The sequence below is a fragment of the Rana temporaria genome, chromosome 11 (genome assembly GCF_905171775.1).
Source record: "Rana temporaria chromosome 11, aRanTem1.1, whole genome shotgun sequence".
NCBI lineage: Eukaryota > Metazoa > Chordata > Amphibia > Anura > Ranidae > Rana > Rana temporaria.
The window spans coordinates 56,098,688-56,125,985 of NC_053499.1; the positions used below are offsets into that span (position 1 = coordinate 56,098,688).

At 44.5% G+C, this 27,298-nt stretch overlaps 1 protein-coding gene across 1 annotated transcript in view; it reads right to left on the reverse strand.

Annotated features, from left to right (window-relative positions):
* Nucleotides 1–12,323: 12,323 nt before the first annotated feature.
* The window catches only part of MAJIN (membrane anchored junction protein), a 35,486-nt gene continuing 20,511 nt past the window's right edge, over nt 12,324–27,298 (reverse strand). Inside the window, exons 4-8 of the mRNA XM_040328564.1 lie at nt 27,085–27,198; nt 22,884–22,921; nt 19,853–19,898; nt 16,991–17,099; nt 12,324–12,638 (exon numbers count right to left, since the gene is read on the reverse strand). Coding sequence (XP_040184498.1) covers nt 12,593–12,638; nt 16,991–17,099; nt 19,853–19,898; nt 22,884–22,921; nt 27,085–27,198 — 353 coding nt within the window. The 3' untranslated portion in view covers nt 12,324–12,592. The remainder of the gene's footprint in view (nt 12,639–16,990; nt 17,100–19,852; nt 19,899–22,883; nt 22,922–27,084; nt 27,199–27,298) is intronic.

Genomic DNA, 27,298 nt, shown 5'->3' on the forward strand with positions numbered 1-27,298 from the left:
ACCAGTCATTTAAGGAAGGCATAGTGCGCTCCCTGCTGAAAGAGGGCACCATCCAGCCATCTTGAAAAAACGCACCCTCGACCCCAAGGACCCAACTCACCGCCGCCCCATAACAGGCCTAAATGTCCTCTCTAAGGTAATGGAGAAAGCAGTGGTACTACAGCTGCAACAGCATCTAGATACCCATAATCTACTTGATCCATTACAATCAGGCTTCCGCCCTGGATACGGGACGGAAACAGCATTACTCAAAATATGGGACGACGCCCTTGAGGCCGCAGACGAAGGAGAATCCTGTCTCCTGGTTCTGCTGGACCTAAGCGCAGCCTTTGACATGGTAGACCACAAACTGTTACTGATGCGACTGGCTGAGGTAGCAAGAGTCGCAGAAGGTGACTTACCATGGTTTTCATCCTTCCTGGGTTCTTTCACTTCCGAGAAGCGCACGGTGTCATGCGGAGTCCCCCAAGGATCCCCCCTGTCACCGGTGCTTTTCAACATCTACCTTCTCCCTCTCTTTGATATTATCAGTAGCCAAAAACTACTCTATCACTCATATGCAGACGACACGCAACTGTATTTTCGTATCTGCAACAAATAGGATCATCATCTCAGTTTAGAGAAATGTCTCTCTTTGATAGAAAACTGGATGTCTGAGGCCCCGTACACACGACCAGTTTCCTCGGCAGAATTCAGCTTCCGACCGAGTTTCTGGCTGAATTCTGCCGAGAAACCCGGCCGTGTGTACAATTTCGCCGAGGAAGCCGACGAGGACCTCGGCGAGGAAATAGAGAACATGTTCTCTATTTCCTCGTTGTTCTATGGGAGCTCTCGGCCCGCCGAGCTCCTCGGCGGCTTCAGGGCTGAACTGGCCGAGGAACTCGATGTGTTTGGCACGTCGAGTTCCTCGGCCGTGTGTACGGGGCCTAAGAGTTATCTTAAACTCAACAGCTCCAAAACAGAAATTCTCATGTTTCAGGCCAGCCGCAAGAGTCAACTGGCAACAACCTGGACACCCCCGCCCATTCTGGGCCAAATCATCACCCCTAGCTCCAAAGTCAAAAGTCTCGGGGTCATCTTCGACACCTACATGACAATGGATGCACAAATAGGGTCAGTAGTCAGCAGTTCTCACCATCTGCTGCGCCTGCTACGCAGACTTATTCCATTTATCCCCAAGGAAGACGTAGCAGTCGTGGTAGGAACAATTGTGAACTCCAGACTGGATTATGCAAATGCCCTTTACCTCTGACTGCCAAAATACCAAATCACTCGCCTGCAAGTCGTTCAGAATACGGCCGCTAGACTTGTGACTGGGAAAAAAACATGGGAATCAATCTCACCTTCGTTGAGAACCCTTCACTGGTTGCCAGTAAAGGACAGAATTGCTTTTAAAGTACTCTGTCTGACGCATAAGTGCATCCATGGGAAGGCTCCGCAATATCTTCGCGACAAGATAGAACCCCACAATTCCAATCGCCTCCTGCGATCCACTAACCAAAACTTGGTCAAAATACCCAAAGCCAGATACAAGTCCAAAGGAGAAAGAAGGTTTGCATTCCAAGGTCCAAGACTATGGAACGCTTTACCGACCTGCATTCGGTTGGAGGAAAACCACCTGGCCTTCAGAAGACAGATTAAAACTCTGCTCTTTTGATGTCAAGAGACAAGAACAACAAGCGCCCAGAAGCGATTCAGTTCGCATGTGCCGCGCTATATAAGTTTTTCATTCATTCATTCATTCAATCCCAGTGTGAGATAAATTCCCAGTGTGTCAAATGTAAGATAGTAAGGACAGGACAAGGATCCTACTTTGATTCGACTTCATTGATATTCAATGCGCTGAAGTAGCTTCAAAGTCGGACCAAAGTAGTACAGGGAGCATTTTCAAAGTCGGACCGGCTTGTGTCGGACCAGTTAAGACGGCTCTCATAGGGAAACATTGATTTTCACACGTCATGCGACATGAGCTCCCAATTTTGGAGCGTTTGTCGGACCAGTGTGAACCCAGCCTAAAACACAGAAAGAAGAGCTAAGCTTTGGAGTGTGACTTATATTTTGTATACCTTTGACTCAAAGTGGAGATGGGTTGTCCGGGTGGGATGAAAGGAGCAAGTCTGGAGTGGAGCCATGGGTTTGGGTATGTTCTTGTTGTAACCAGCATTACGCACACACACAGGAAAGGACTCACCAGATCCTAATGAGGGTTATATATAAACTTGGCACAAGTGCTGTTTGATAGTATGTACTGACAGGGAATGGAACAAATTGGGTCAATCTCAGTAAAATGGATCAATATAACCCCAAAATTTAAAAAATAAACATGATTTATTGCATTAATCACTTCTTCAGGAGTGAACAGATGATCATGGGATCCCAGTAATGTCATTGACCATACAGTGCCTTGAAAAAGTAATTATACCCCTTGAAATTTTTCACAATTTAACATGTAGTCAGAGTCTTCACCGAGGAATACGACATCCTAACTATCCCGGCCTGAGGTGTGCCATTGGCCTTGCTGGACAGTACGCCTATAAGTGGGCATACCCCGAAGTGATAGTGAAGTGAAGAAATAAATGATGAAAAAAGACAAAATTTAAAAAAGGGGGAACGGGTGGGTGGGTACCCAGAAATCCCACCGACGCCGGAGATTAGAGGGGAGGAGGGATAAATAGCCCTCTGACTCCTCCTACAAACACAGGCTAGCCTGCGGCTAGCCTTAACACTTGTAGTCAGAGTCTTCACCGAGGAATACGACATCCTAACTACCCCGGCCTGAGGTGTGCCATTGGCCTTGCTGGACAGTATGCCTATAAGTGGGCAAAAAGACCCGGAAGTAGGTGTGATGAAAAGTGGAAGGGCATGAACCATCTGTCCGGTAGGGAAGCATGCCCGGACAGTCTCAAAGAACGACTAGCATCCGTGACTACAGCAGTAACCAGCGTACTAAGAACCGATGATTAGAAGGAACCCCCCCATCCGTTGGCACTTACACAACTGCCCAGAAACCAAACGACCGTCCCATGACTGATAGACTAAGCCTCCCTCCCGAAAGCACAGACATGGGCACAAATGCTGATGGCGAGAGGATACGTGGGGGAATGGAACAAGGGCCGACCTGAGGAGCCCTGTGAAATGCAAACATCATCCAATAGGACGCAAGACCAGTAGCCCTGTCAAACACCCACAACCCCTGGCCTAACTATCTATACCTGGTAAGGGGACGTGAGAGGGAGAGATGCCAAAAAGGACAAACTGATAGGAGGGAAGGGGTATGAGAGCCGGCTACCCGAAAGAGGAGTAGCTGATGTTGACGGATGAGGCCAACACACAGTAGTGATATGCAACGATACACAGACAGAACCAGACATGGCATGACAAACTACCCAAGTGACTGTGACCCTCCACCTAGGAACAGGCTGGGAATTGGACAAGGAAGCCTGGACTGACAGACCTGCCCCGACGATCCGGCAACCTATGAACAAGAGAACAGCCCCAAAGATAACAGCCCAGACCCCTACCATGAGCAGAGAAGAAGTGACGACTTCATGAACGAGAACCCTGCTAAAATTACCTTACAGGAAAGGCCAGAAAACGCTCCATGCTGGTATGTGAAGTAACTGGGATGGAATTGGACACAAACTGAAACGTACCGCCTACCCTGCTGTGGCCGGAAAAGGAAACCCCTTGTTGACTTACCGCTCTGCTGAGTCAAATACGGACCAACTCCTGAGTGACGGAGTACTACCATGCTCTGAACCCCCACGTGGAGCAGCCAGGATGTACCAAAATGTGTCGCCCCCGAACGTGCGGCACGCCCAATCCTAGGAAAACAGGAAGAAAAGACAACAGACAACAAAACATGAGACACCCCCCCCTTCTGTACCTGCCTGGGCCAAAGACGTGAGCAGAAATGACCAGACCTCAGCGCGTGAAATTAACCTGACAACAAATCCCACCCAAGTGTATGTGATAAGTGTAAGCAGTAAATGAGCCCGAGTAACCTGCCGCGCAGAGACAGGTAATTAAAAACGAAACACTCAGGGCCGATGTACCCACAGACCGTGGTGGGTAGATGTATAGGCGTAAGCATGAACGTGCACGTATGACGTATGGTATACAGGCGAGAAGATTGTGGTCAACAATCATTAAAAAACGAAAACCTCAGCCCGTATGGATCTGTAGACGTGACAGATCCCAAGATGCGCACCCTGGCTGACTATACCCGGAATGTAAGAACCTGAAAGAAAGGTATGACGAGACATACGAACAAAAGAAGCTACAAGGCTAAACGTGCGCGTGACCGAACCACGCTGGAGTAGAACATACTATGACAGAAAACACAACCCCCTCTATGCCTACCCAAGCATGAAGACATGCAGATGCCTAGAGGGACCCCAGCATGTGCATGAACCGGACGACCCCCCGGTGAACAACTAGTGAGCGCAAGTGACCTACTGCGCAACCGAACACTGAGGACCCGTGTACCCACAGACCGTGGTGGGTAGTCCTGCAGGTGAGAAGAAATGTAACGCATGGTAAGACGTGACGTGACAGGTGAGAAGATTGAGGTCAACAATCATCTGGAAAATGATAACCTCAGCACGAAAGGATCTGTAGACGTGACAGATCCCGAGATGCGAGCCCTAGCCCACTGGGCCAGGAGCAAAACCTATGAAATATGACGGGACATGGAAATGGATGAAGAAGAACCAGCTACCAGCATGAGCTGCACCTGCGTGACACCGCTGTACTGATAGAAACGCGCCATGGCAGAAACGCGCCATGACACTGACCGAACATGACGCTGACAGAACCGCTATGACAGAAACATACTGCTGACAGAACCGCTATGACAGAAAAATGCTGCTGACCGAACCGCTATGACAGACAACATACTGCTGACAGAACCGCTATGACAGAAAACATACTGCTGACAGAACCGCTATGACAGAAAACATACTGCTGACAGAACCGCTATGACAGACAACATACTGCTGACAGAACCGCTTTGACAGAAAACATACTGCTGCCAGAACCGCTATGACCGAAAACATACTGCTGACCGAACCGCTATGACAGAAAACATACGCTGACAGAACCGCTATGACAGAAAACATACTGCTGACAGAAACGCTATGACAGAAAACATACTGCTGACAGAAAACATACTGCTAACAGAACCGCTACGACAGAAAACATACTGCTGACAGAACCGCTACGTCCGACAAAACATACTGCTGACAAAACCGCTAAGACAGAAAAACATACTGCTGACAGAACCGCTATGACAGAAAAACATACTGACGACAGAACTGTTATGACAGAACACACTGCTGAAAGAACACATACTGCTGACAGAACCGCTATGACAGAACACACTACTGACAGAACCGCTATGACAGAAAACATACTGCTGACAGAACCGCTATGACAGAAACAAGCCTGTGGCGGAACAGCCTGGGGCAGGAACGCTATGACCGCAAACCCTGGGGCAGAAACGGTATGACAGAAAACCCTGGGGCAGAAACGGTATGACAGAAAACCCTGGGGCAGAAACGGTATGACAGAAAACCCTGGGGCAGAAACGGTATGACAGAAAACCCTGGGGCAGAAACGGTATGACAGAAAACCCTGGGGCAGAAACGGCAGAGGCCGAACTACCGGAGTGGAAACGCTACGACAGAAAATGCAGACTGAAACGCAGAGACAGGAACTGATAAATTGCGTATTGCAAGAAAAACTGCCAGCATGACACGTGGGTGGACAGCCCCTCATGCTGCCAGCGTGACCCCTGGAGATGTGGGTGGACAGCACTCTCCCAAGCTGCCAGCGTGACCCCTGGAGATGTGGGTGGACAGAACTCTCCCAAGCTGCCAGCGTGACCCCAGGAGATGTGGGTGGACAGCACTCTCCCAAGCTGCCAGCATGACCCCTGGAGATGGTGGACTAGGGTGACCCTGGGAGGAGTGATGATGCCGCCCCCCCATACTGCCAGCATGTGCCTGGGATGAGTGAGTAGATGCCCCCCTGACGGCAGCAAGCCATGGAGGAGTGGATGGACGCCCCCCCCCATGTCTGCCAGCAACAGCCCAGGAGGAGTGGGTGGGTGACGCCTCCCCCCCTCATGATAGCAGCGTGACCCCCAAGAACCAGAGTGAGTGGATGGTCCCCCCTAGCGTGAGCCCTGGCAGAAAGGTGTATGGGATCGGATGGCCCCCCTCCTGCCCCAGCGAGAGTACCTGAAGAGGGGCCTCCTGCAGCGAAATGAACCTCAGGCATCGTGGGTGGATGGACAGACACACCCCCCTCCCCCCGGCATGAGCGCCGGGAGAAGCGGGCGGCCCCCACGATGCTGTGCACCCTGGAAATCCTTGGGAACCATCCGGTGCGCCCCCCGCAATGCCAGCCCATGGGACCAGCAAGGTTGAAAGTCCCCAGCATCAGGCTCTTGGCCGACGGTGCTGTTCTGAGCTCCGGGAGAGAGGGGCGGCGGGACTATAGCCAACGCAGGACAGAACCCTAGCAGTGGTAAACAGGATGGGTGAGTGGATTGGACAGACGTGCCCCCCCCCCGTCGCGAGCACCTGGAAAAGCGGACAGGCAGCCTCTCTAATGCAGGATAGAGACCTGGCAGCGTGGGTGGGCGGGTGGATGTGCGGCGGCCCCCCTCCCCCGGCACGAGCACAGGGAGAAGCGGGCGGACTCCTGAAATTTAGATGGAGCCCAGGTAACGTGGGTGGACAGATAGAAGGAAGGGCCCCCTCCCCCGGCATGATCCAGCGGTGGATCCCTGGTGTGAGCCCCCGTAACAGGCAGGCAGGTGGGTGACGGCACGAGCTCCGAGAATAGAGCAGCCCCCCCCCACCATGCCCAGCGTGGGGAAAGAGAAAAAGCAACCGGGCTGCCCCCCTGGATGGCGCCGGGAGAAGTAGGCAGGCGGGTGGCCCCCCTTGATGTAGCCCGGTGTTAGCACCGGGAAGGGAACCGCCACGAGACTTCAGCAGCCGACTGGCCGCTCAGCTAAAAAAACGGAAGTGACGTGCGTCAGCTGGTACCCAGAAATCCCACCGACGCCGGAGATTAGAGGGGAGGAGGGATAAATAGCCCTCTGACTCCTCCTACAAACACAGGCTAGCCTGCGGCTAGCCTTAACACATGTTACAACCAAAAACGTAACTGTATTTTATTGGGATTTTATGTGATAGACCAACACAAAGTGGCACATCCTTTGTGTCAATACTTTGTAGAACCACCTTTCACTGCAATTACAGCTGCAAGTATTTTTGGGGATGTCTCTACCAGCTTTGCACATCCAGAGAGTGACATTTTTGCCAATTCTTCTCTGTAAAATAGCTCAAGCTCTGTCAGATTGAATGGAGAGTGTAGGTAAACAACAATTTTCAAGTCTTGCCACAGATTCTCATATGAATTTAGGTCTGAACTTTGACTGGGCCATTCTAACACATGAATATGGTTTGAACTAAACCATTCCATTGTAGCTCTGGCTGTATGTTTAGGGTCGTTGTCCTGCTGCATGGTGAACCTCTCAAGTCTTTTGCAGACACTTAGGCCGCGTACACACGATCGGTCAAAACTGATGAAAAAGGACTGAAGGACCTTTTCATCAGTCCAAACCGATCGTGTGTGGGCCCCATCGTTCAGTTAACCTTCGGTCAAAAAAATGAGAACTTGCTTTAAAATTTAGCCGATGGACGCCTAACCGATAGGTCAAAACCGATCGTTAGTATGCAAAAGCATTGGTTAAAAACCCGTGCATGCTCAGAATCAAGTTGGCGCATGCTTGGAAGCATTGAACTTAGTTTTTTTCAGCACGTCGTTGTGTTTTACGTCACCGCGTTCTGACAGGTTTGGTTATTTAACCTATGGTGTGTAGGCACATTAGACCATGAGTCTGCTTCATCGGTTAACCAATGAGAACGATCCTTCGGACCGTTCTCATCGGATGGACTGATCGTGTGTATGCGGCTTAACAGGTTTTCTTCTAAGATTGTATTTGGCTCATCCATCTTCCCATAAACTCTGACCACCAGCTTTCCTTTCCCTTCTGAAGAAAAGCATCCCCACAACATGATGCTGTTTGTTCACTAAGGTTCTCTAACAAACCTCTGAGAGCTTCACAGAACAGCTGTATTTATATTGAGATAAAATTAGACACAGGTGGACCCTATTTACTAATTAGGTGACTTATGAAGGCAATTGGTTCCACTAGATTTTAGTTAGGGGCATCAGAGTAAAGGGGGCTAAATACAAAGGGTCTAGGGCAGGGGTGGGCAATCTCAGCCCTCCAGCTGTGGTGAAACTGCAAATCCCATCATGCCTCTGCCTCTAGGAGTCATGCCTGTGATTGTCAGGGTCTTGCAATGTCTCATGGGACTTGTAGTTTCAAAACAGCTGGAGGGCTGAGTTTGCCCAGGCCTGGTCTAGGGCTTAGGTGAAAAGAATCCCTGACTGTTTGTTTACAGAATGAAGCAACCGGGAGCTGTTATTTTACTGGCAATTTAAACACATCCCCCAGGGAAGTTATTAAAGTTTCACTTTAAGCATTCCAAAAATTGCTTCTTCCTGCCAAACTGAATTTTTAAATTAGATTAATAATTTTAATATTTAATACCCTTATCTTATAAAGGGCAGTGGGTCAGTGAAATACATTACTTATTTTTAGGAAGGTGCAATTTAAGGGTATTTCATGAGTGGTATTGTTCAAAAGATAATGTTATGCTGCACGATAAAATATGGTTTATTAGAGATTGTGGTATGTGGCATACTCTAAATATTAGAAAACACATCTAGAAAACTGTGACAGCTGCCCAATCAAACGTTTTTCACATCCCCTCGACCAGAGCCTGTTCTTAACTATTTTGTGCCCTAGGCAAGATTAACACTCCCCCCGCACGTTAGTCTTGCCTAGGGCCACTCAGTTGACAGGATCAAAGAGCGGACGCACTGGACTTACCTGCTGTGTTCAGAGTCCCGCCTCCCCAGCTGTGCCTGCATCGTGTTCCCCAGCCAGGCCAACAGGGAAGTCAGCGGGCCATGGCTACGCCCCCTAAGCAGCAGTGTGCCCTTACCAGCTGCCTAGTTAACCAACGGGAGTGTCGGCCCTGCCCTCACCCATTCCTCAGGCCTCGTACACACGACCGAGTTTCTCTGCAAAAACCAGCAAGAAACTTGCTGTTTTGTTTTTTTTGCCGAGGAAACCGGTCGTGTGTACATTTTTCGACGAGGAAACTGTTGAGGAACTCGTCGAGCCAAAAAGAGAGCATGTTCTCTATTTCCTTGACGGGAATGGAGAAAATTGGCTTGTCGAGTTCCTCGACAGCCTAACAAGGAACTTGACGAGCAAACCAAAGTGTTTCGCCCGTCGAGTTCCTCGGTCGTGTGTACGAGGCCTCAGACTTCTTGGTGGTCAGGTCAATTCTGTCAATACCCTCCTGGAAGTTTAAAGAGGACCTACATCCCGAGCCTGCTACTCTCCCTTTACCATCGAAACAAAGAACATCTACCAAGAGTCTTACTTTCTGAGAGCCCAAAGACTCTGAATCATGGAATCCTGCCTGAATCCAAGCTCCAGAGAATTAACATGTTTTTCTTTTTTGTTTACTTTTCTTTTTCTTTTGCTAGTTTGCTTTTGTAAAATACATTTTCTTTTTTTTTTTATCAAAAGTTTTTATTGTTTTTAAAGATAAACAAACAGGAAAAGGGATAAAACACACAGGTGACTACATGCATATTGTCAAAACATATAGTGATGCATTAGAGCAAAAATACGCACAATTGGAAATTAGTAGTATGAGTATCATTATCAATTAATTAGGATACTTAAATAATTTGTGTTCTACAGACTACTATGGATTTACTCATTTTTCTGGCCATATTTTCCAAGATTTATCAAAGGATACGCATGATAGAGAGGTAACAGCCAATATGCATTCAAAGATGTCTTTGCGTTGGTCCAATATCTTGGAGATATTAGCAGATTTATCAGGCTTCCAGTTTCAAAGGACTAAAATGCAAGCGGACAGTATTTTGTTGAACCACCTTTTGTTTTAATTATAGCCTTTAGTTTGTTGGGATATGTCTCTACTAACTTTGCACACCTAGGACTACGCAATATTTGCCCACTGTTCTTTGCAGAACTGCTCAGGTTCAGTTATATTTCATGGTGACCATTTGTGGACTGCAGGCTTCAGTCAGGCAAGTCATTCAACAAATTTTCAATGGGGTTTAGGTCTGGGCTCTGACTAGGCCATGCAAGGACATCACCTTTTTCTCTTTCAACCACTGTGTGCTTTGGGTCATTGTCATGTTGGAAGGTAAACCTTCTTCCCATTGACCACTTTCTGGCAGAGGACAGCAGAATTTCCTCAAGAATTTGACGGTATTTTGCTCCATCCATTTTTCTTCTATCCCGACAAGTGCTCCAGTCCCTACTGCAGAGAAACACCCCATAACAGGATATTACCTCCTCTATGGTTTACTGTAGAAAGAGTGGTATTTGGATGGTGAACTCTATTGGATTTACGGCAGACACATCGTTCGGTGTTGAGGCTAAATAATTACATTTTAATCCCATCTGACCATAACACCTTTTTTCATGTGGCCTCAGATTCTTCAAGGTGCATTTTGGCAAAGCTCAGTCATGACTACATGTGGCCTTGCTTGAGGAGTGGCTTTTTTCTTGCAACCCTTCCATACAAGCCACATTTGTGGAGAATTTGTGATATTGTTGTCACATGCACACAATGACCACTCTTTGTCACAAAATCCTGCAACTGCTTTAGAGTTGCTGTAGGCAATACCTTCCACTTCTTAAAGAGGAGCTCCAGGCTCCTGCAGAATTTTTTTTAAATCAGGAGCTACGAATATTAGGGCACTTGAGGCGATTAATCAATTGGCTAGCGGGTACTTCCGCCGCCATCTCTACTAAGCAAAACTAGCAGTAAAGCTGGTTCCCTATTGCTGGTTCCCTACTGCGCTCTCTCATTGGGCCAGCTTTTTACAACTCAGTGATTCTGTTTTTGAAATTTTTTTTTGTTATATCTTTCACATAGATGTTATCTGTTACATGGTCTTTTCTTGCATACCCTTGTTAAATGTACTTGTTTTATGACATTCCAACCTCCTTGAGGATCCTCTTCCATCTCTCTCCTGATCTTGTACCCAATCTGCACTCTCTTTACTACATAGTTAATCTGGTTGAAAAAAGACACAAGAACATCCAGTTCAACCAACAGAACAACAAAAAAAAACACTGAGCCGGCAGATGACAGGGCGGTCCTTGCACACTGAACAGGGACGGCCCCGGCCAGTTCTCCACTCTCCCCTATCGGGGGGGATCAGATGAACACAGACCGTCTGTCCGTGTTCAACCGATCCGCTCTGCAGAGGGATGGAAAAATAGGATTTTCCTCCGTCTGCAGAATCGGAGCATAGCGGACACTGATGAGATTGGGTGTCAGCGGATGTTCATGTCCGCTATCTTATAGAAATACATGTATGTCCCTTTTTCATCCATAAACGGATGGATGAAAAGGCGGATATAAGGTCTGCTGGTGTGAAAGGGCCCTTACAGAGTAGAGAGCAATTAGCAAAAGTGGTTACCACATTTTCAAGGTGAAGATATAGAACTAATATTGCATATGGTTCTGCAAGTGAAAAACAATGGGGAGAATTTACTAAACATAACAAGCTGTGCACTTTGCAAGTACAGTTGCACTCACTTTCCCCAGAGCTTAGTAAATGTGGTGGAGCTTCACTTTGTAAAAAAATACCCAATCAGGTGCAAGGAAAATAAAAAAAACAGCATTTTTGCTTGGAAATTAATGGAACTTTACCACATGTACAAACTTCAGGGGAAAATGAGCGCAACTGTACTTGCAAAGTGCACAGTCTACTTGCCTTTAGTAAATCCACCACATTTTGCTTGTAGCTTTCTATGAATCGCCAACAAATATTTTGTATACATTATATAGCACACCATAAAAGAGTACAACAATTTACTAACAATACCATGCAAAAAGCAATGGTACTAAAAACACACAATTTACTACAGCCCAACATACCTAAAGCTAAATATTGTATTTTCATTTTCTTTTATCCTGTTAAAAATTATAGTTAGTCAAGGCCTTGCTGCTTCACATTATGGTGCTATTTGTTGGTAAAACAACCCAATGCATAGATTGTAGTTCCTAGTGACTCACAAGTATGTTATCTAGGTTTAATTTAAGAAAATGGAAAAAACATAATATGTAAGTGGTATTTACAGTATTAAAAACAAAGCTTACACAGGTGAATCCTTTAATATTCGTTTTTTATTGCATTTTGTTTGGAACTGGGCTTTATGAGATTTTATGCCCTCTGATCAGGTGGCAGATGGGTTTCAACTTTAAATCTCATTTTAGTGTAATATGAGCAATAGTTTTCTGGGATAAACTGGATACAAAAATTAAACTGTAAAATTAAATCAGATGAAAAGAATATGGATGAACTCGAGATGTCATTCTTTGAAGATGTATTCTTTGGTGCTGACAACCTTAGAAACCATTCACAAGGACAAAATAGCTTTTGCTCACATAAAATGACTTTTGCGAAATAGGAACCTAAATGGAGTAAAACTGACATAAAAACAAAATGATTATTACACAGCACAATTTATTTTTATTTTAGGGCAATGTAAAGAATACAATCACCTTAGAACATGTTATACATCACACCCATATGTTGAGTGTAAAATGTAACATGGTCTAGCATTCCCCCTCCTCATCCCCTGAGTGGATGGGGGATCTCCCTGCACATTTAAAATCAACATGGCTGGTTAGGGCTTTATCCGCAGTCTGTGAATGAATAAAAGAAAAGTCCCATCTTCCACTGTGGCAGACAGACTTGTCAATGAAAAATACACTTCCGGCAGCTTTCTAAATGAAAGTCAGCACAAATGTACAGGCAGAAAGCTGAAGGATGAGTCTGCAGGAGCCTGGCATTGCACACGCGATTCACTGATCGTGGGGGCAATTCTTTGCAGGCTCCTCGGGGAAAAAAATAAAATAAAAAATGCACATATTTTTTCCTGCATATTTATCTTACATTTTTTTTATCTTAGGGCTTATAGTTAAGGTTCACTTTTGTGCACAAAATAACACAAAAGACGGTTAACCAAATTAATCTAATTAAAAAAAAAAAAAATTTTGAACTACGTTACGAAGGGCTAGAACTCCTTTTTAATCAACACTGAACTTGATTTACTACAGGAGTTCATTACATTATGTGATTATTTAATTTAATTATCCAATCAAGTGAACAGCAAATTCCTGTTTATTTAATCTACATATGATTGGATTTTTAAAATGAATATTTCCACAATTTATAGTGAATCAGCCTAAATGCCACAACTTTCAAATGCAGACATGGTTGTGCTTACACTTTTACTACATATAACATTGTTTGCAGCACCAGTTATGCATTATAAAAGTTATTAGTGCATGCTTTCAAACATGGCAATGGTATGTATTTAACCACCTCAACTCCGGAAGGTTTTGCCCCCTTTATGACCATGGTGTTTTGTGCTATTCACCACTGCGCTACTTTAACTGACTATTGCACGGTCATACAATACTGTAAGCTAATGGCATTTTTATCATTTGTTTTACACAAATAGAGCTTTCCTTTGGTGGAATTTGATGACCACTTGGCTTTTTTGTTTTTTTGCGATATAAACGAAAATAGACCGAAACTTTTGAAAAAACAAACACAATATTTTCAACTTTATAAAATATATCCAATACAATCAAATTTTGTCATACAGTTAGGCCAAATCCCAATAAGTGTATATTAATTGGTTTGTGTGAAAGTTATATCATTTACAAACGATGGTATATATATTTGAAAATGTATCAATTCGGATCTTCTTACAGCCCATATAATTTTTTGAGACCCAAAAAGGCCAGGACAGTAAAAATACCCCCCAAATTAGCCCTTTTGGGGAAGTAGACAGTCTGAGGCGTTTAGTAAGAGGCATGACAAGTTTTTTGAATAATTTTTTCACAATATTTTTTTAAATACTGTCACGAGTGCAGTACAGTGTCATCATATGACTGGTGTGGCGGTGATCAGGTACTCTGACTGGTGACAGCATGTTAAACATTTTTCGATTTTTCTTTATTTAACCACTTAAGCCCCGGACCAATATGCAGCCTAAAGACCCAAGGGGTTTTTACAGTTCGGGACTGCGTCGCTTTAACAGACAATTGCGCGGTCGTGCGACGTGGCTCCCAAACAAAATTGGCGTCCTTTTTTCCCCACAAATAGAGCTTTCTTTTGGTGGTATTTGATCACATCTGCGGTTTTTAGTTTTTGCGCTATAAACAAAAATAGAGCGACAATTTTGAAAAAAAAGCAATATTTTTTACTTTTTGCTGTAATAAATATCCCCCAAAAACATATATAAAAACATTTTTTTTCCTCAGTTTAGGCCGATACGTATTCTTCTACCTATTTTTAGTAAAAAAAATCGCAATAAGCGTTTATCGATTGGTTTGCGCAAAATTTATAGTGTTTACAAAATAGGGGATAGTTTTATTGCATTTTTATTTTTTTATTTTTTTTTACTACTAATGGCGGCGATCAGCAATTTTTTTCGTGACTGCGACATTATGGCGGACACTTCGGACAATTTTGACACATTTTTGGGACCATTGTCATTTTCACAGCAAAAAATGCATTTAAATTGCATTCTTTATTGTGAAAATGACAGTTGCAGTTTGGGAGTTAACCACAGGGGGCGCTGTAGGAGTTAGGGTGCACCTAGTATGTGTTTACAACTGTTTGGGGGTGTGGCTGTAGGAATGACGTCATCGATCGTGTCTTCCCTATAAAGGGAATGACGCGATCGATGCGCCGCCATAGTGAAGGACGGGGAAGCCGTGTTTACACACGGCTCTCCTCGTTCTTCAGCTCCGGGGAGCGATCGCGACGGAGCGGCTATAAACAAATAGCCGCGCCGTGGTCCCGGATCGCTCCCCGAGCGGACCCGACCTCCGCATGTAGCGGGGGGGGTCCCGATCGGACCCCCCACCCGCTAATAGGCGAGGACGTACCCATACGCCCATGTGCCTGTACGTGCCATATTGTGGACGTATATGTACATGGGCTGGTCCTTAAGTGGTTAAAGAGTTTGTTACCTAAACACTTCATATTTCTGATATGTGCCTGCTGTACCATGTACTTGTATTAACAAGTATCATATTCTCTTTGTATTACTTCCTTTGTGTGAAATCACTGGTGATCCTTCCAGTCCCTCTGCTTTCCTATTAAAAACTGACCACACTAGGTGTGGTCAGTTCTCTAGCTATGCTGGAAACCCAGTGTACTCTCCTCCAATGATCAGACTTATCCTGACATTACCTCGTTGCACAGTTATTCACGGGGAAGCTCAGTGTACTGCTGCTTCTCCTCCCCCAGCTCTTAGCGTATTTAAAAAATTGATTTATACATTTTTTCTAATCTATACAAAAATGTTTTGCCTTTCATTTCTATTTTAAAATGAATGGGTTGTTTTACAAGGTGATCGTTTACAATTTTCTCTACATACTTTTATCAAAGTAGTTCAGTGTCACTATAGTAACACTGTACTTCTCTGGGATGGGGGGGGGGGGATTGATCATGGTACAGGGTTCTGTGATTGTCCCAGGTACCATGTGATAGCTGTGTGCCAATGAATTCATTCATAATAGCGTTTTTAACATTGTGATCATGCGATCGCATAGCAATCACATGATCACCGGGCCGCAGGTACCAGGATCTGAAAGGTTGGGTAAGCGGCGCGCCCCTAAATCGGAGCAGGCTAAATGATTTACATGTGCGTGATCCAGCCTGCCTGTGCCAGTTGCCCACGGTAAAAGTATAAGTCGGCAAGTGGAGCAATCAAATCCAGTGCTTTTCTATTTAAAGCAGAACTAAATTCTCTCAATCAACATTAAATATTTGTAATCTTTATGCCACTAGCCTTATTAAATATGTAGGAAGGTATATTATATTTACTTGTTATGAACATTTTATACATGTCTTTAGTTACTTCCTGGTTTCTGACCTAGGTAAAAATTATGGCATACATCACGAGTCTTCATGGGCATTTTTTTCCTTTCATTTGGAGGAGGGGAGGAGGGACTTTCAAGCTAAGCACACCTCCTGCCTGCGTGTCTGAGCCAAGGGCAAATTGATTCCAGGAAGTAAGATGGTGACAGCTTGAATTGCTGGGAGGGTGTTTTTCAGAGTGATTTCTCAATGATTTAAAGCATAAAGACATGGATGGATGGATGAGTTTTCTTATTAAATAGTGTTTTTATATGTGCTTCTCAGATACACGTAAAGTGGTTCTAAAAACAGTTTTTTTTACCTTAATGCATTAAGGTAAAAAAACTTTGGTGTGCAGTTCCCCCCTTATACTTACCTAAGCTTGATTTTGATCCAACTTTGTGCCTGAGAGTACAGAGGGGTGGGGCCAAGCGGCGCTGCCTGTGTCTATGGATACACCAAAAAAAGGAGGGGCTAGGAGCACCGGCAGAGGACCCTAGAAAAGAAGGATCAATGCAGTTCTGTGCAAACCCATTGCACAGAGCAGGTGAGTATAACATGTTTATTAGTGAAAAAAAATACCTTTCATAATCACTTTAAGTTCCTCTTTAAAACCTTATATCAAAGTAGTACTGGACTAAATGTGACATGTTATTTTAGAAAAGGGTGATATTTTATACTTGAAATGGTGACTTTTAAATCACTGGGAGAGAATAAAATAATAAGTGTCAAAAAAACGTATGGGTGCTTTGACATTGTGCATAAATGTAGGCCAGTCTACAAATATTGCAAAGTCTAACTATATTGCAGCATTTAGAAACCCTTTCAAATCAGCAAATATTAAAACAGGTAAATATGGGAAAGACAGTTCCATTTGTGCAGTTAATCCTTTCAATACCTGATTAAATACTGCAGAAAACCACTACCAGAACCACTGTTCTCTGTATGTGAGCATGGAATCTTTGCTGGATGGTCTGAGCAGCTGGCTGTTTGGCAGGCTCTATTGTCTGTCATAAAATATTTTACAAGAAAAAAAATGTTAAAGTGAATATATATTAGATTTGCATCTTTTTTATTATTATGGTTATGACTAATCCGAGCCCTAACCTTACCTCAACCCTTAAGCCACAAGTACACTGGGCGTCTAGCCCCTGGGGGTCCAATGCCTGCAACCCAGGAGGTACAGGTGCCACTTCCAGCCCTGCTGCCTGCAGCCCCTCAAAGTCTATGACAGGCTGAATTATGCAGCAAATTTAACCTGCTATGAGTGGTACACATGTTTAGGGACAAATGCCAAGATTGCAGGTTATTACTCCCACCAACATCATTGATTTGGTGTTACTGTGATCCAACTGACACCAATGACTTGGGGCATATTTTGTTGCCTCTTACATTAACAATATTGGCTTTACTTTGCTCTCAATAAACACTGCTTGGGGACTTTTTTCCTTCCACTCACGCCAACTATTTGGAGTTTGTTTTGCACACAATGTCACCATGATGGGCATATTTTATTCCACTGACTTCAACATCATGGTGTTTATTATATCCCACTGAAGGGTCCAATTTTACTCCCACAGACAATATGGAGTTTAATTTATGCCTCTTACATCAATGATGGGGCTTATATTAGTCTCACTGACACCAGGGATTGGGTTTATTCTGCTCCCATTGACACTGACTGTGTTACAATGATATGGCTTATTTTATTTCCAGGCATAGCCAAAAAATAACTAACTGTCATTGAATTTCAGACCAGATCTACCCTTCAACACAAAATAGACATGTACAATTTGTTTCGGTCCAAATACAAATTCGGACAAATTTTTGGTTATAAAATAGTAACGAATTTCATTGAAATCTGTAAAAATTAATTTAATCGTTTTCTATCGAATTCCAGCTTTTCAGAACAATTAGAATTCGGATCGGTCAAAAAACGATCGACCAATTTGAATTCTGTGTTAAGAAATAGCTGGTTGTTAAGCAGCGGGCCGCAAAGCATCCTTAGCAACCCATAGGTCATCATCGGTCAGTGGGCTTCCCCACTAAAAGATGAATGTAAAGATAAAGTATGCCGGCAATTGGCCAGCAATAGAAAAATGTTAAAAAAAAATCATAACCCCCCCCCAGTCCATACTAGGCCCTTCAGGTCTGAAATGGATTTTAAAGGGAGCCCCACGCCGAAGTGAAAAAAAAAAGTTGTGGGGCCTAATGCCCTCAACATGGGGACAAGGGCATCTTTCCGACAACCCTGGCCTGTGGTTGTCAAGGTCTGCGGGCAAGGGGCTTATCAAAATCTGGAAGCCCCCCTTTAACAAGGGGGAACCCAGATTCCAGCCCCCCATGTGAATGGGTATCGAGCACATGATGTCACGTGAAGGGGCGGTGCCACCGTGTGACATAAACGGATGACCCCACCCTTTGCCTATATAAGAACTGTCAAACCTGAAGAGAGAGCATATGGTGGGTAGCCTCTTAGGAGGTGAAGCGTTTGCACTTTTTCGGGTCGGAGGGAATCGTGATGGACATCGAGGTACACAATTAAAATTTTTAATAAAGGATTTTTCAAAAACTGTTTCCTACTTTTTGACACTTTTTTGGTGAATGGGTATGGGTACAATGACCATGCATTGGGGGGGCTGGATCTGGGGGGCTCCTTTTTAATCCCCATCAACATAGGTACAAGGTGTTTTAGGGTGGGGCGCAAAGCCCCTCTGCCTCAAAGCACCCACCCCCCCATGTTGAGGGCATGTGGCCTGGTGTGGTTATGGGGGGGGTGCTCCATTGTCTCCCCCCCTTTCCTGACCTGCCAGGCTGCATGCTCGGATAAGGGTCTGATATTGATTTTGGGAGGGACACCACGTAGTTTTTTTTATTTATTTTGGCGTGAGGTTCCCCTTGCCAGCATTCTTTATCTTTACATTCATCTCTGAGTGGGGAAACCTGCTGACAAATGATGACTTGTTAAGGATGCAGGTGGCTGTCTTCCTGGCCCGCTGCGTAACAACCAGCTATTTCTTCACACAGAATTTGAATTGGTCGATCATTTTTCGAGCTATCCGAATTCTGAAAAGTTGGAATTTGTTAGAAAATCAAACTCAACGAATTACGAAACTAAACTAAACGAATTCCATAACAGAATAAAATTAGTAACATAACGAATCTACCCGAAACAAAACAAAACAAATGTTTCCGTTCTGCACATGTCTAAGGCCTCAGACACACGACCGAACATGTCTGCTGAAACTGGTCCGCAGACCAGTTTCCGCAGACATGTTTGGTCGTGTGTACGGCCGACCGGACAATTGTCCGGCGGATCGGACAGGTTTCCAGCGGACAAATGTTTCTTAGCATGCTAAGAAACATGTCCGCTGGAAGCCTGTCCGTCGGACATGTTCGGTCGTCTGTACGACTTACCGGACATGTCCGCTCGGCCGAAAGCCCTCGCATGCGTCAAAGTGATTCGACGCATGCGCGGAAGCATTGACCTTCCAGGGTCGCGCACGTCGCCGTGTCATCGTCGCGGCCACATCGCGACCACGTCACCGCGTTCTCTGTCCGCGCGGATTTCGGTTTGATGGTGTGTACAGCCATCAGACCGAAATCTACGAGCGGACATGTCCGATGAAAACGGTCCGCGGACCGTTTTCATCGGACAAGTCCGATGGTGTGTACGAGGCCTAACACAAAACGTTATGAATATATATATGTACATCCTATATTCTCTTTTTTGATTAAATAATTATAAAAAATATCTCACCTGCATTATCACAAGTTTCATGACCTACTACATCTTCATCTGCTTGCTTTAAGTGGTGAAAAAAGCACAACATTTATTGGGAATAATAAACTAATGATTAAATCAATTATATAGCAGATCTACTCATTATGATAATGAAGAACAGATGTTGTTTTATATCAACAAGAAATATTTTTCACTGCTTACAAGCAGCTATTTTAGTAAAATAGTGTACATTGAATCTGCACAAAGTATACTTTTCATACATTTAAATCATGGTCTTTCTAAAACAAACAACAAATGGATACTGGTGTTCTCAATGCCATTGCTTGTGTACATGCTCCATTTAATATTTTTGATTTTATGCAGTGTTAGGTTCCTTTAACATGTGGATAAATAAACAGAAGACCATTTACATCCACTTCCCCAAAGACCGGCATGGAGCTTTTGATCAGGTCCCCTAAAAAACTGACAGGTGGACCTGATCAGAAATCCCATGTAAAAAGGGGCCTTAAAATTCTGTGGCAGATATGTATGTTTAATAATCTGGCTGTTAATGTCTTCATATCATCTTCAGTACTATTTAGCATTAGAAAATGTAAAAGGTATCTTTCTCCTTTATCCTCCCTGGCGGTATGATTATTTCAGATTTTAGGTGCTGAAAGCGGTACAATTGTTTTGCATGGAAATTTGGCGTTTTAAATTGTAGGCCTGTAATTCTTAGGAATAACTCACTTAAATCTGTCCAAACAAGAGTCTAGTAGACATCCCGGGTTTGATAAAGTTTGAAAAAAAAATCATAAATTATAATATAATAAATAACTATAAATAATTATAACAAATAATAATGTAATTATAATAAAAATTATTCAATAATGTAATCAAATCAAAAACACTGAAATTTGCTCAGTTTTCTTTTTTTATGACGAATTTCCCCACAAATCGCTATCACTAAATTCTGCATTTACACCTGGGCGTTTTAAATCGCAGGCAGAATCGCTGCTATTCTGCCTGCAATTTAAAACGCCCAGGTGTAAATGCAGCCTTAGGAGGCTGTTTACAGGGGTGTGTAAAATTGAAACTATGCAATAACGCATGATTGGCCTACCATTGTCCCGGGGGCCACATGTGGCCCTCGGAGCCCTCTGATGTGGCCCGCGACCTCCTGCTCTGGGATGGAATAGAATAGAATACTGTTATTAAAGGTCAGTTTATTACTAAAATCACAGTGTATATATGGGCATATCTGTTCTGCAGTGGTTACTGGGCTGCTTTCAAACTAATCCGCAGATGCAGAGCAGCGCGTTACCTGCACTGAGCCATAGAATGCTGTTATTACCTGCGAGTTTGAGCTTTCTGAAAGTGCACAAACCTGCAGAATATAATAGAAGTCTATTGCAAAGTGCAGAAAAGTTACACTGCTTTGCACCCGCAGTGCATCAGTGTGAAAGCAGCCATGGGCCCCTTTCACACGGTCGGTCCGACCCAATTGGACCCTCCATTCACCTCTAAAGAGTGGCAGATGTAAACCGCATGTGTCCTACCTCCAATCTGATCCGGCTGTGTCCATGTCCGCTCTGCATATGCAGAGCAGACATGGACCTGCCATGCGCCCCCTCCGCTGATTGTGGCCCGCGACCAGGGCACCCCTGCACCAAAGGGTTAGTTCACCATTACCGAAAAAAATGACCTATGCAGGAAGCAGTGTATATAACCACTTAAGGACCCTCCACTGTATATATACGTCCTCTTTTTAAACATGGATATCTCAGTAACGGCAGCAACTGCTGCCACAACTGAGATATCCATGTTTTCAGCGGGCGGCCGTGTAAACGATAACGGCGGTCTCCGCGGCGGATTCACCGCGAGATCGCCGTTATCGGAGGCGGGAGAGGGCACCCCCCCTCCCGCCGCTTTTCCGCGCCCTCCGCCGCTTACCGGAGCCGTCGGTAGCGGCGGAGGAGATCCGATGCTGCCGCCTGGAGAGTGAGGACTTCAGTGAGGGCAAGATGGCCCCCACCCGTCCTCATAGCTCTGCTGGGCGGAAGTGACGTCAAAACGTCAGTCCCGCCCAGCCTCTTAAAGAGACAATTTTTTTTCTGTCATTTTTTTAAATGACAAATTTTCCTTTTTTTTTTTTTTTTTTGCATTTAAGCCTAAATATGAGATCTGAGGTCTTTTTGACCCCAGATCTCATATTTAAGAGGACCTGTCATGCTTTTTTCTATTACAAGGGATGTTTACATTCCTTGTAATAGGAATAAAAGTGATCATTTTTTTTTATATTTTAGTGTAAAAAATTATAAAATCAATAAAATTAAATAAGAAAACAAAAAAAAAAATTTTTTAAAGCGCCCCGTCCTGACGAGCTCGCGCGCAGAAGCGAACGCATACGCGAGTAGCGCCCGCATATGAAAACGGTGTTCAAATCACACAAGTGAGGTATCGCCGCGATCGTTAGAGCGAGAGCAATAATTATAGCCCTAGAGCTACTCTGTAGCTCAAAAAATGCAACTTATAGAATTTTTTAAACGTCGCCTATCTAGATTTTTAAGGGTAAAAGTTTGACGCCATGCCACGAGCGGGCGCAATTTTAAAGCGTGACATGTTGGGTATCATTTTACTTGGCGTAACATTATCTTTCACAATATATAAAAAAATTGGGCCAAATTTATTGTTGTCTTATTTTTTAATTCAAAAAAGTGAATTTTTTCCAAAAAAAGTGCGCTTGTAAGACTGCTGCGCAAATACGGTGTGACAAAAAGTATTGCGATGACCGCCATTTTATTCTCTAGGGTGTTAGAAAAAAAATATATATAATGTTTGGGGGTTTTAAGTAATTTTCTAGCAGAAAAAACTGTTTTAGTCTTGCAAACACCAAATCTGAAAAACACTTGAGGTCTTTAAGTGGTTAAATAAATCCAAACAGCTAAATGAAAATGACAATTGGTGCAATCAATTTATAACAAGTAAGGCACACATTGAAGGGCTCTGCAACAAACATTGTGTATTGTGTTTAATTATTTAATAAATATTTTACATGTGAACTTACTTCACATTTTTGTTCTTTAATCTGTCCAGGACAATGTTCTACAAAACAAGTAAAATGTGTAAACATATTTTGCAAGTTACTATAAGATAATTAATTGCATTAATGTGGCAATGTATGTTTTTCTGATCAAATCTGCCTTTAGGCTAGGTTCCCTCCTATGCGTGTTGCGATTGATGAGTTTTTGAACACGCATTTTTGATGTGTTTTGTGGGGGGGGGGGGGGGGTTGTCTAGTAGGAAAGTATGACAGTTTTATTCATGGAGTGTGACCTTCATGCGACTTCTCTGGCTCTCAAGTCGCATCAAAAGGTTACAATTGCAGTTGTGATTGTTAGGATTAGTGTTCAATTACCTCTAACCCTAACTCTAGCCCTTAAATCTAACATGAGACTTTGGACACATAAAGGTTCCTGCACTACTTTAACATGACTTGAGTGCCAGAGAGTGTAAAGTCACATCAAAATTGTATTAAAGTCACACTCCATGAATGGATTACATTCTGTCCCCTCCCGCCACTAACTTCCACTTATAACTACTCCCTCCACTCTCCTCTTTCATCCCCTTCACCTTCTTCTTATCCCCCTACACTAATTACCCCCCTCAGCCACCATCATTAGCCGGCATCCCTCCTCTGCCGCTCCCACCGGCTTCAGGTTCTGCATGGGGCTTGGGGGGTCCAGATGTGTCCCCCATTACCTCTGATCACTCCCCCAAATGCCCTCGCACCCCGATCCATGGCTGCTCTGAGCGGCATCGCTTCTTCCCTCCCATCACCTGCAGCTTCTCCTTGCACAGATCTCCTAACCTGATCTGTCAGGCTGGGGATCGTGGCGGGGGGAGCGGTGTGGGTGGGGGTAAAGTTGTGGCTTGGGAGGGCTTGGTATACATGTGTATACCAAGCCCTCCCCGTACAATAGGCATTGATCGCTGCTATATCCACTGACAGCTAAGCATTGTAACCGCAAGTGTTATAATGTATCAGACTGTCATTTCATGAATGAATGGAATCTCTATTCCATTTATTCATGTAAAGTGCTACAGAGAAAGGGACTATCTTCAGCCCCTTTCTCTGTCTCAAAAAAAAGAGATATAGGGGTCTGTTTAGATCTCTGACATTTCACCAAAGAACCCCAACCCCCCCCCCCTAGAAAAGAAAACCGTAAGGCGTAAAATAAAAGCAAACAAAACAAACACATAGTATAAGACCCCCCAGGTCCACCGGCACTCACCCCTCCACGGTGACAGTCCCCCCCCCCACGGTGACCATCCCCCCACAGCACTTACCCCTTCACGGTGACACCCCCATACTCAATCCACCACGGTGACAATTCCCCTGCCCGCACTCACCACTCCACGGTGATGCCCCCCGCACTCACCCCTTCACGGTCACCATCCCCCCACTGCACTTACCCCTTCACGGTGACGCCCCCGCACTCAATCCACCACTGTGACAGTTCCCCTGCCCGCAGTCATCCCTCCACAGTGATGGTCCCCCACGCACTCACCCCTTCACGGTGACAGTCCCCCCCGCACTCACCCCTCCACGGTGATGGTCCCCCTACCCCACACCGCTCCACAGCTTCTCCTCCCGGCCAACCCAATCCGTACTGATTGGCCAGGAGGAGAAGCCGGAAGACAATAGCTAATATTGCTATTGTCGGGTGGGTTCGGGGTGCAATGCTCTGCCCCCAGTGTCCAACCTTTTTTTAAACAATTAGAGCTTTAGGCTCTAATCACACAGCTTGAACAAAAAATCATACAAAATCCCCTGCGCCCCTAATGCACCAAGCATATGGGACAGATCCCCTGCTGAGCAGGCGGATATGCTTGGTGCATTAGGGGCACAGGGGCGTCTGTATGATTTTTTTTCTTTCAAGCCGCATGATTAGAGCCTGAGGCTCTAATTGGCTTGAAAAAGGTTGGGCTCGGGGGGCAGAGCATTGCTCCCCGAACCCTCCCACTTGTGACAATAGCGACGTAATATTAACTATTGTCTATGCTGATGCAGAGAGGACAGGGACACAGCCCGCTATTCTCTATGGTGTGGTCGGATGGAAATGAACCACCTGTCCATTTTCATCCGATCTGCTAGATGAATAGGGAATAGAATCCCCATCCATCTGTTTTTAGCAGACTGGACTGGATCGGATGCAAGCGGATGTAAACGGACATATGTCCATTTACATTAGCCTCTCCATTGAGAACAATGGGTGGTCCGATTGGGCCGTCTGAAAAACGGACAGGCAGACCCAATCGGTGTGCTTGTGTGAAAGGGGCCTAAGGCCTTGTTCACACATGGCATACACAGGGACGCACATGTGTTCCGTGCATCTCTGTGCAGGCAATTCCATTGATGTCATTTGGGATGTAGCACCTGCACGAACAGAGCCGTTGCTTACAATTTGCTTACAATATACAACCATGTAGGTCCGCATGCATGTCCCTGAGCTCACACTGTCTGCGTTCGGGTCGTGTACACACACCCACACGGATGTCTGATTGGGAACAGTAGTTATGCCTGTGCAGCCATTGCATCCCAGTTGAGATAAATGGTACTGCCTGTATGGGGATGCAGGGAACACCTGTGCATCTCTGTGCAGGTAAACATGATTTGATAAACATTTGCGCAAATATCATGCTACCTTAAAAATCAGTAGCACCTTCTTTTAATTCTACTGGCCCTGTGCATTCAGAAAATGAATTGTTTAGGGGGTCTTTAACAAATCCTGAAAGCTGTAAGTGAAAAAAATGAAAACCTCCAGATTGTTACAGAAATTTTTGGGCACGTTTCATGTTCACCATTTTGCAAAAAGGGGCAATTTAAAATGTATAAATATTTGTTATTTATTAACTCCATACAGGTATATGTTTGTAAGGAATTTAGCAGGAATTTTGTAAAATTAGTTGTGTTTTTATCTGCCAATAATGGTTTTAGTGAATTTCTTGCAAATATATTCGTTTGATAAACCTTTGTGCAAATACCGCGGGGTCTAAAAAATCAGTAGCACCTGATCGGTGGTTAGCAGTGGTTAGCAGTGTTTAGGAGCTTCTAGGAGCTATTAGCTTTTTTCCTGCTGGCATATCGCTCCCAAAAATTGAAAAGAAAGCTTTTTTCTCCGCTCCTAGAAGCTGTAGCTTCAAAAATGCTTCAAGCTTACAATAGTGTGCATGGACAAATAGAATAACACTATTTGCTTCTAGGGGCAGAAAAAAAAAGCACTCAAAGTAGCTGCTAGGAGCTTCAGAGCCAGTTCACACAGGGGCAGCACGACTTTGGGGGCGACTCGGCAAGGCGATCTCAAGACAAATTGAGAGGCGACTTGCAAAATAACTTCTGTATTGAAATCAATGCAAGTCGCCCCGCGTCGCCCCCAAAGTCGTACGAGAACCTTTTTCTAAGTCGGACCGACTTGCGCCGCTCCTATTAGAACGGTTCTTTTGAATAGAGCGGAGCGCTACTTGTCAGGCAGCTGAGTCGCTTGACGAGTCGTGCCTGTGTGACCGGCTCTAAAAATAAGCTAGTGTGCATGGAGCCTGAATGTTTTGTAAATGTTTGCTGAATCTAATGTTTTTTCAAACTAATATTTACCAGTGAAGCTAAAACAATGACAGTGTGTATTGTGCCTAACTGCTTAGAATTAGTAAAACACTCAGAGCCGGTTCACACTGGGGTGACTCAGCCGCCTGACAAGTCGCGTCCCATTCTATTCAATAGAACCGTTCTATCAGGAGTGACGCAAGTCGCTCTGACTTAGAAAAAGGTTCTTGTATGACTTTGGGGGCGACTCGGGGTGACTTGCATTGACTTCTATACAGAAGTCATTTTGCAAGTCGCCTCTGAAAATCGTCAGGACGCCTTGCCGAGTCGCCCCCAAAGTCGTGCCGCCCCAGTGTGAACCAGCTCTTAGGGGTTGATTTACTAAAGGCAAATCCACTCTGCACTACAAGTGCACTGGAAGTGCACTTGGAGGTGCAGTCGCTGTAGATCTGAGGCGAAGCTCTGAAATGAGGGGAAGCTAAGCTGATTTTATCATCCAATCATGTACAAGCAAAAATACTGTTTTTTTTTCCTTGCATGTCCCCTCAGATCTACAGCGACTGAACTTCCAAGTGCACTTGTAGTGCAAAGTGGATTTGCCTTTAGTAAATAACCCCCAATGTGAAGAAAGTACATTATTCCAGTGATATTTAAGCGCACTTACCATGGAGTATAGAATAAGGCTCTATATACACGGTGAAGACATATGGAAATGGACAAAGGGACTTATGCTTAAATTTAAACCTCAGACAACGGGCACTTTCCCATTTGCTCTTATCTAGGAGACATTCAGTTAAGATTAAACAAGACTTACATGTTTACAGAAGGCTATGCTCTAATATGTAAGTAGTCAGTAAATTAAGTGGCAGAGACCATGT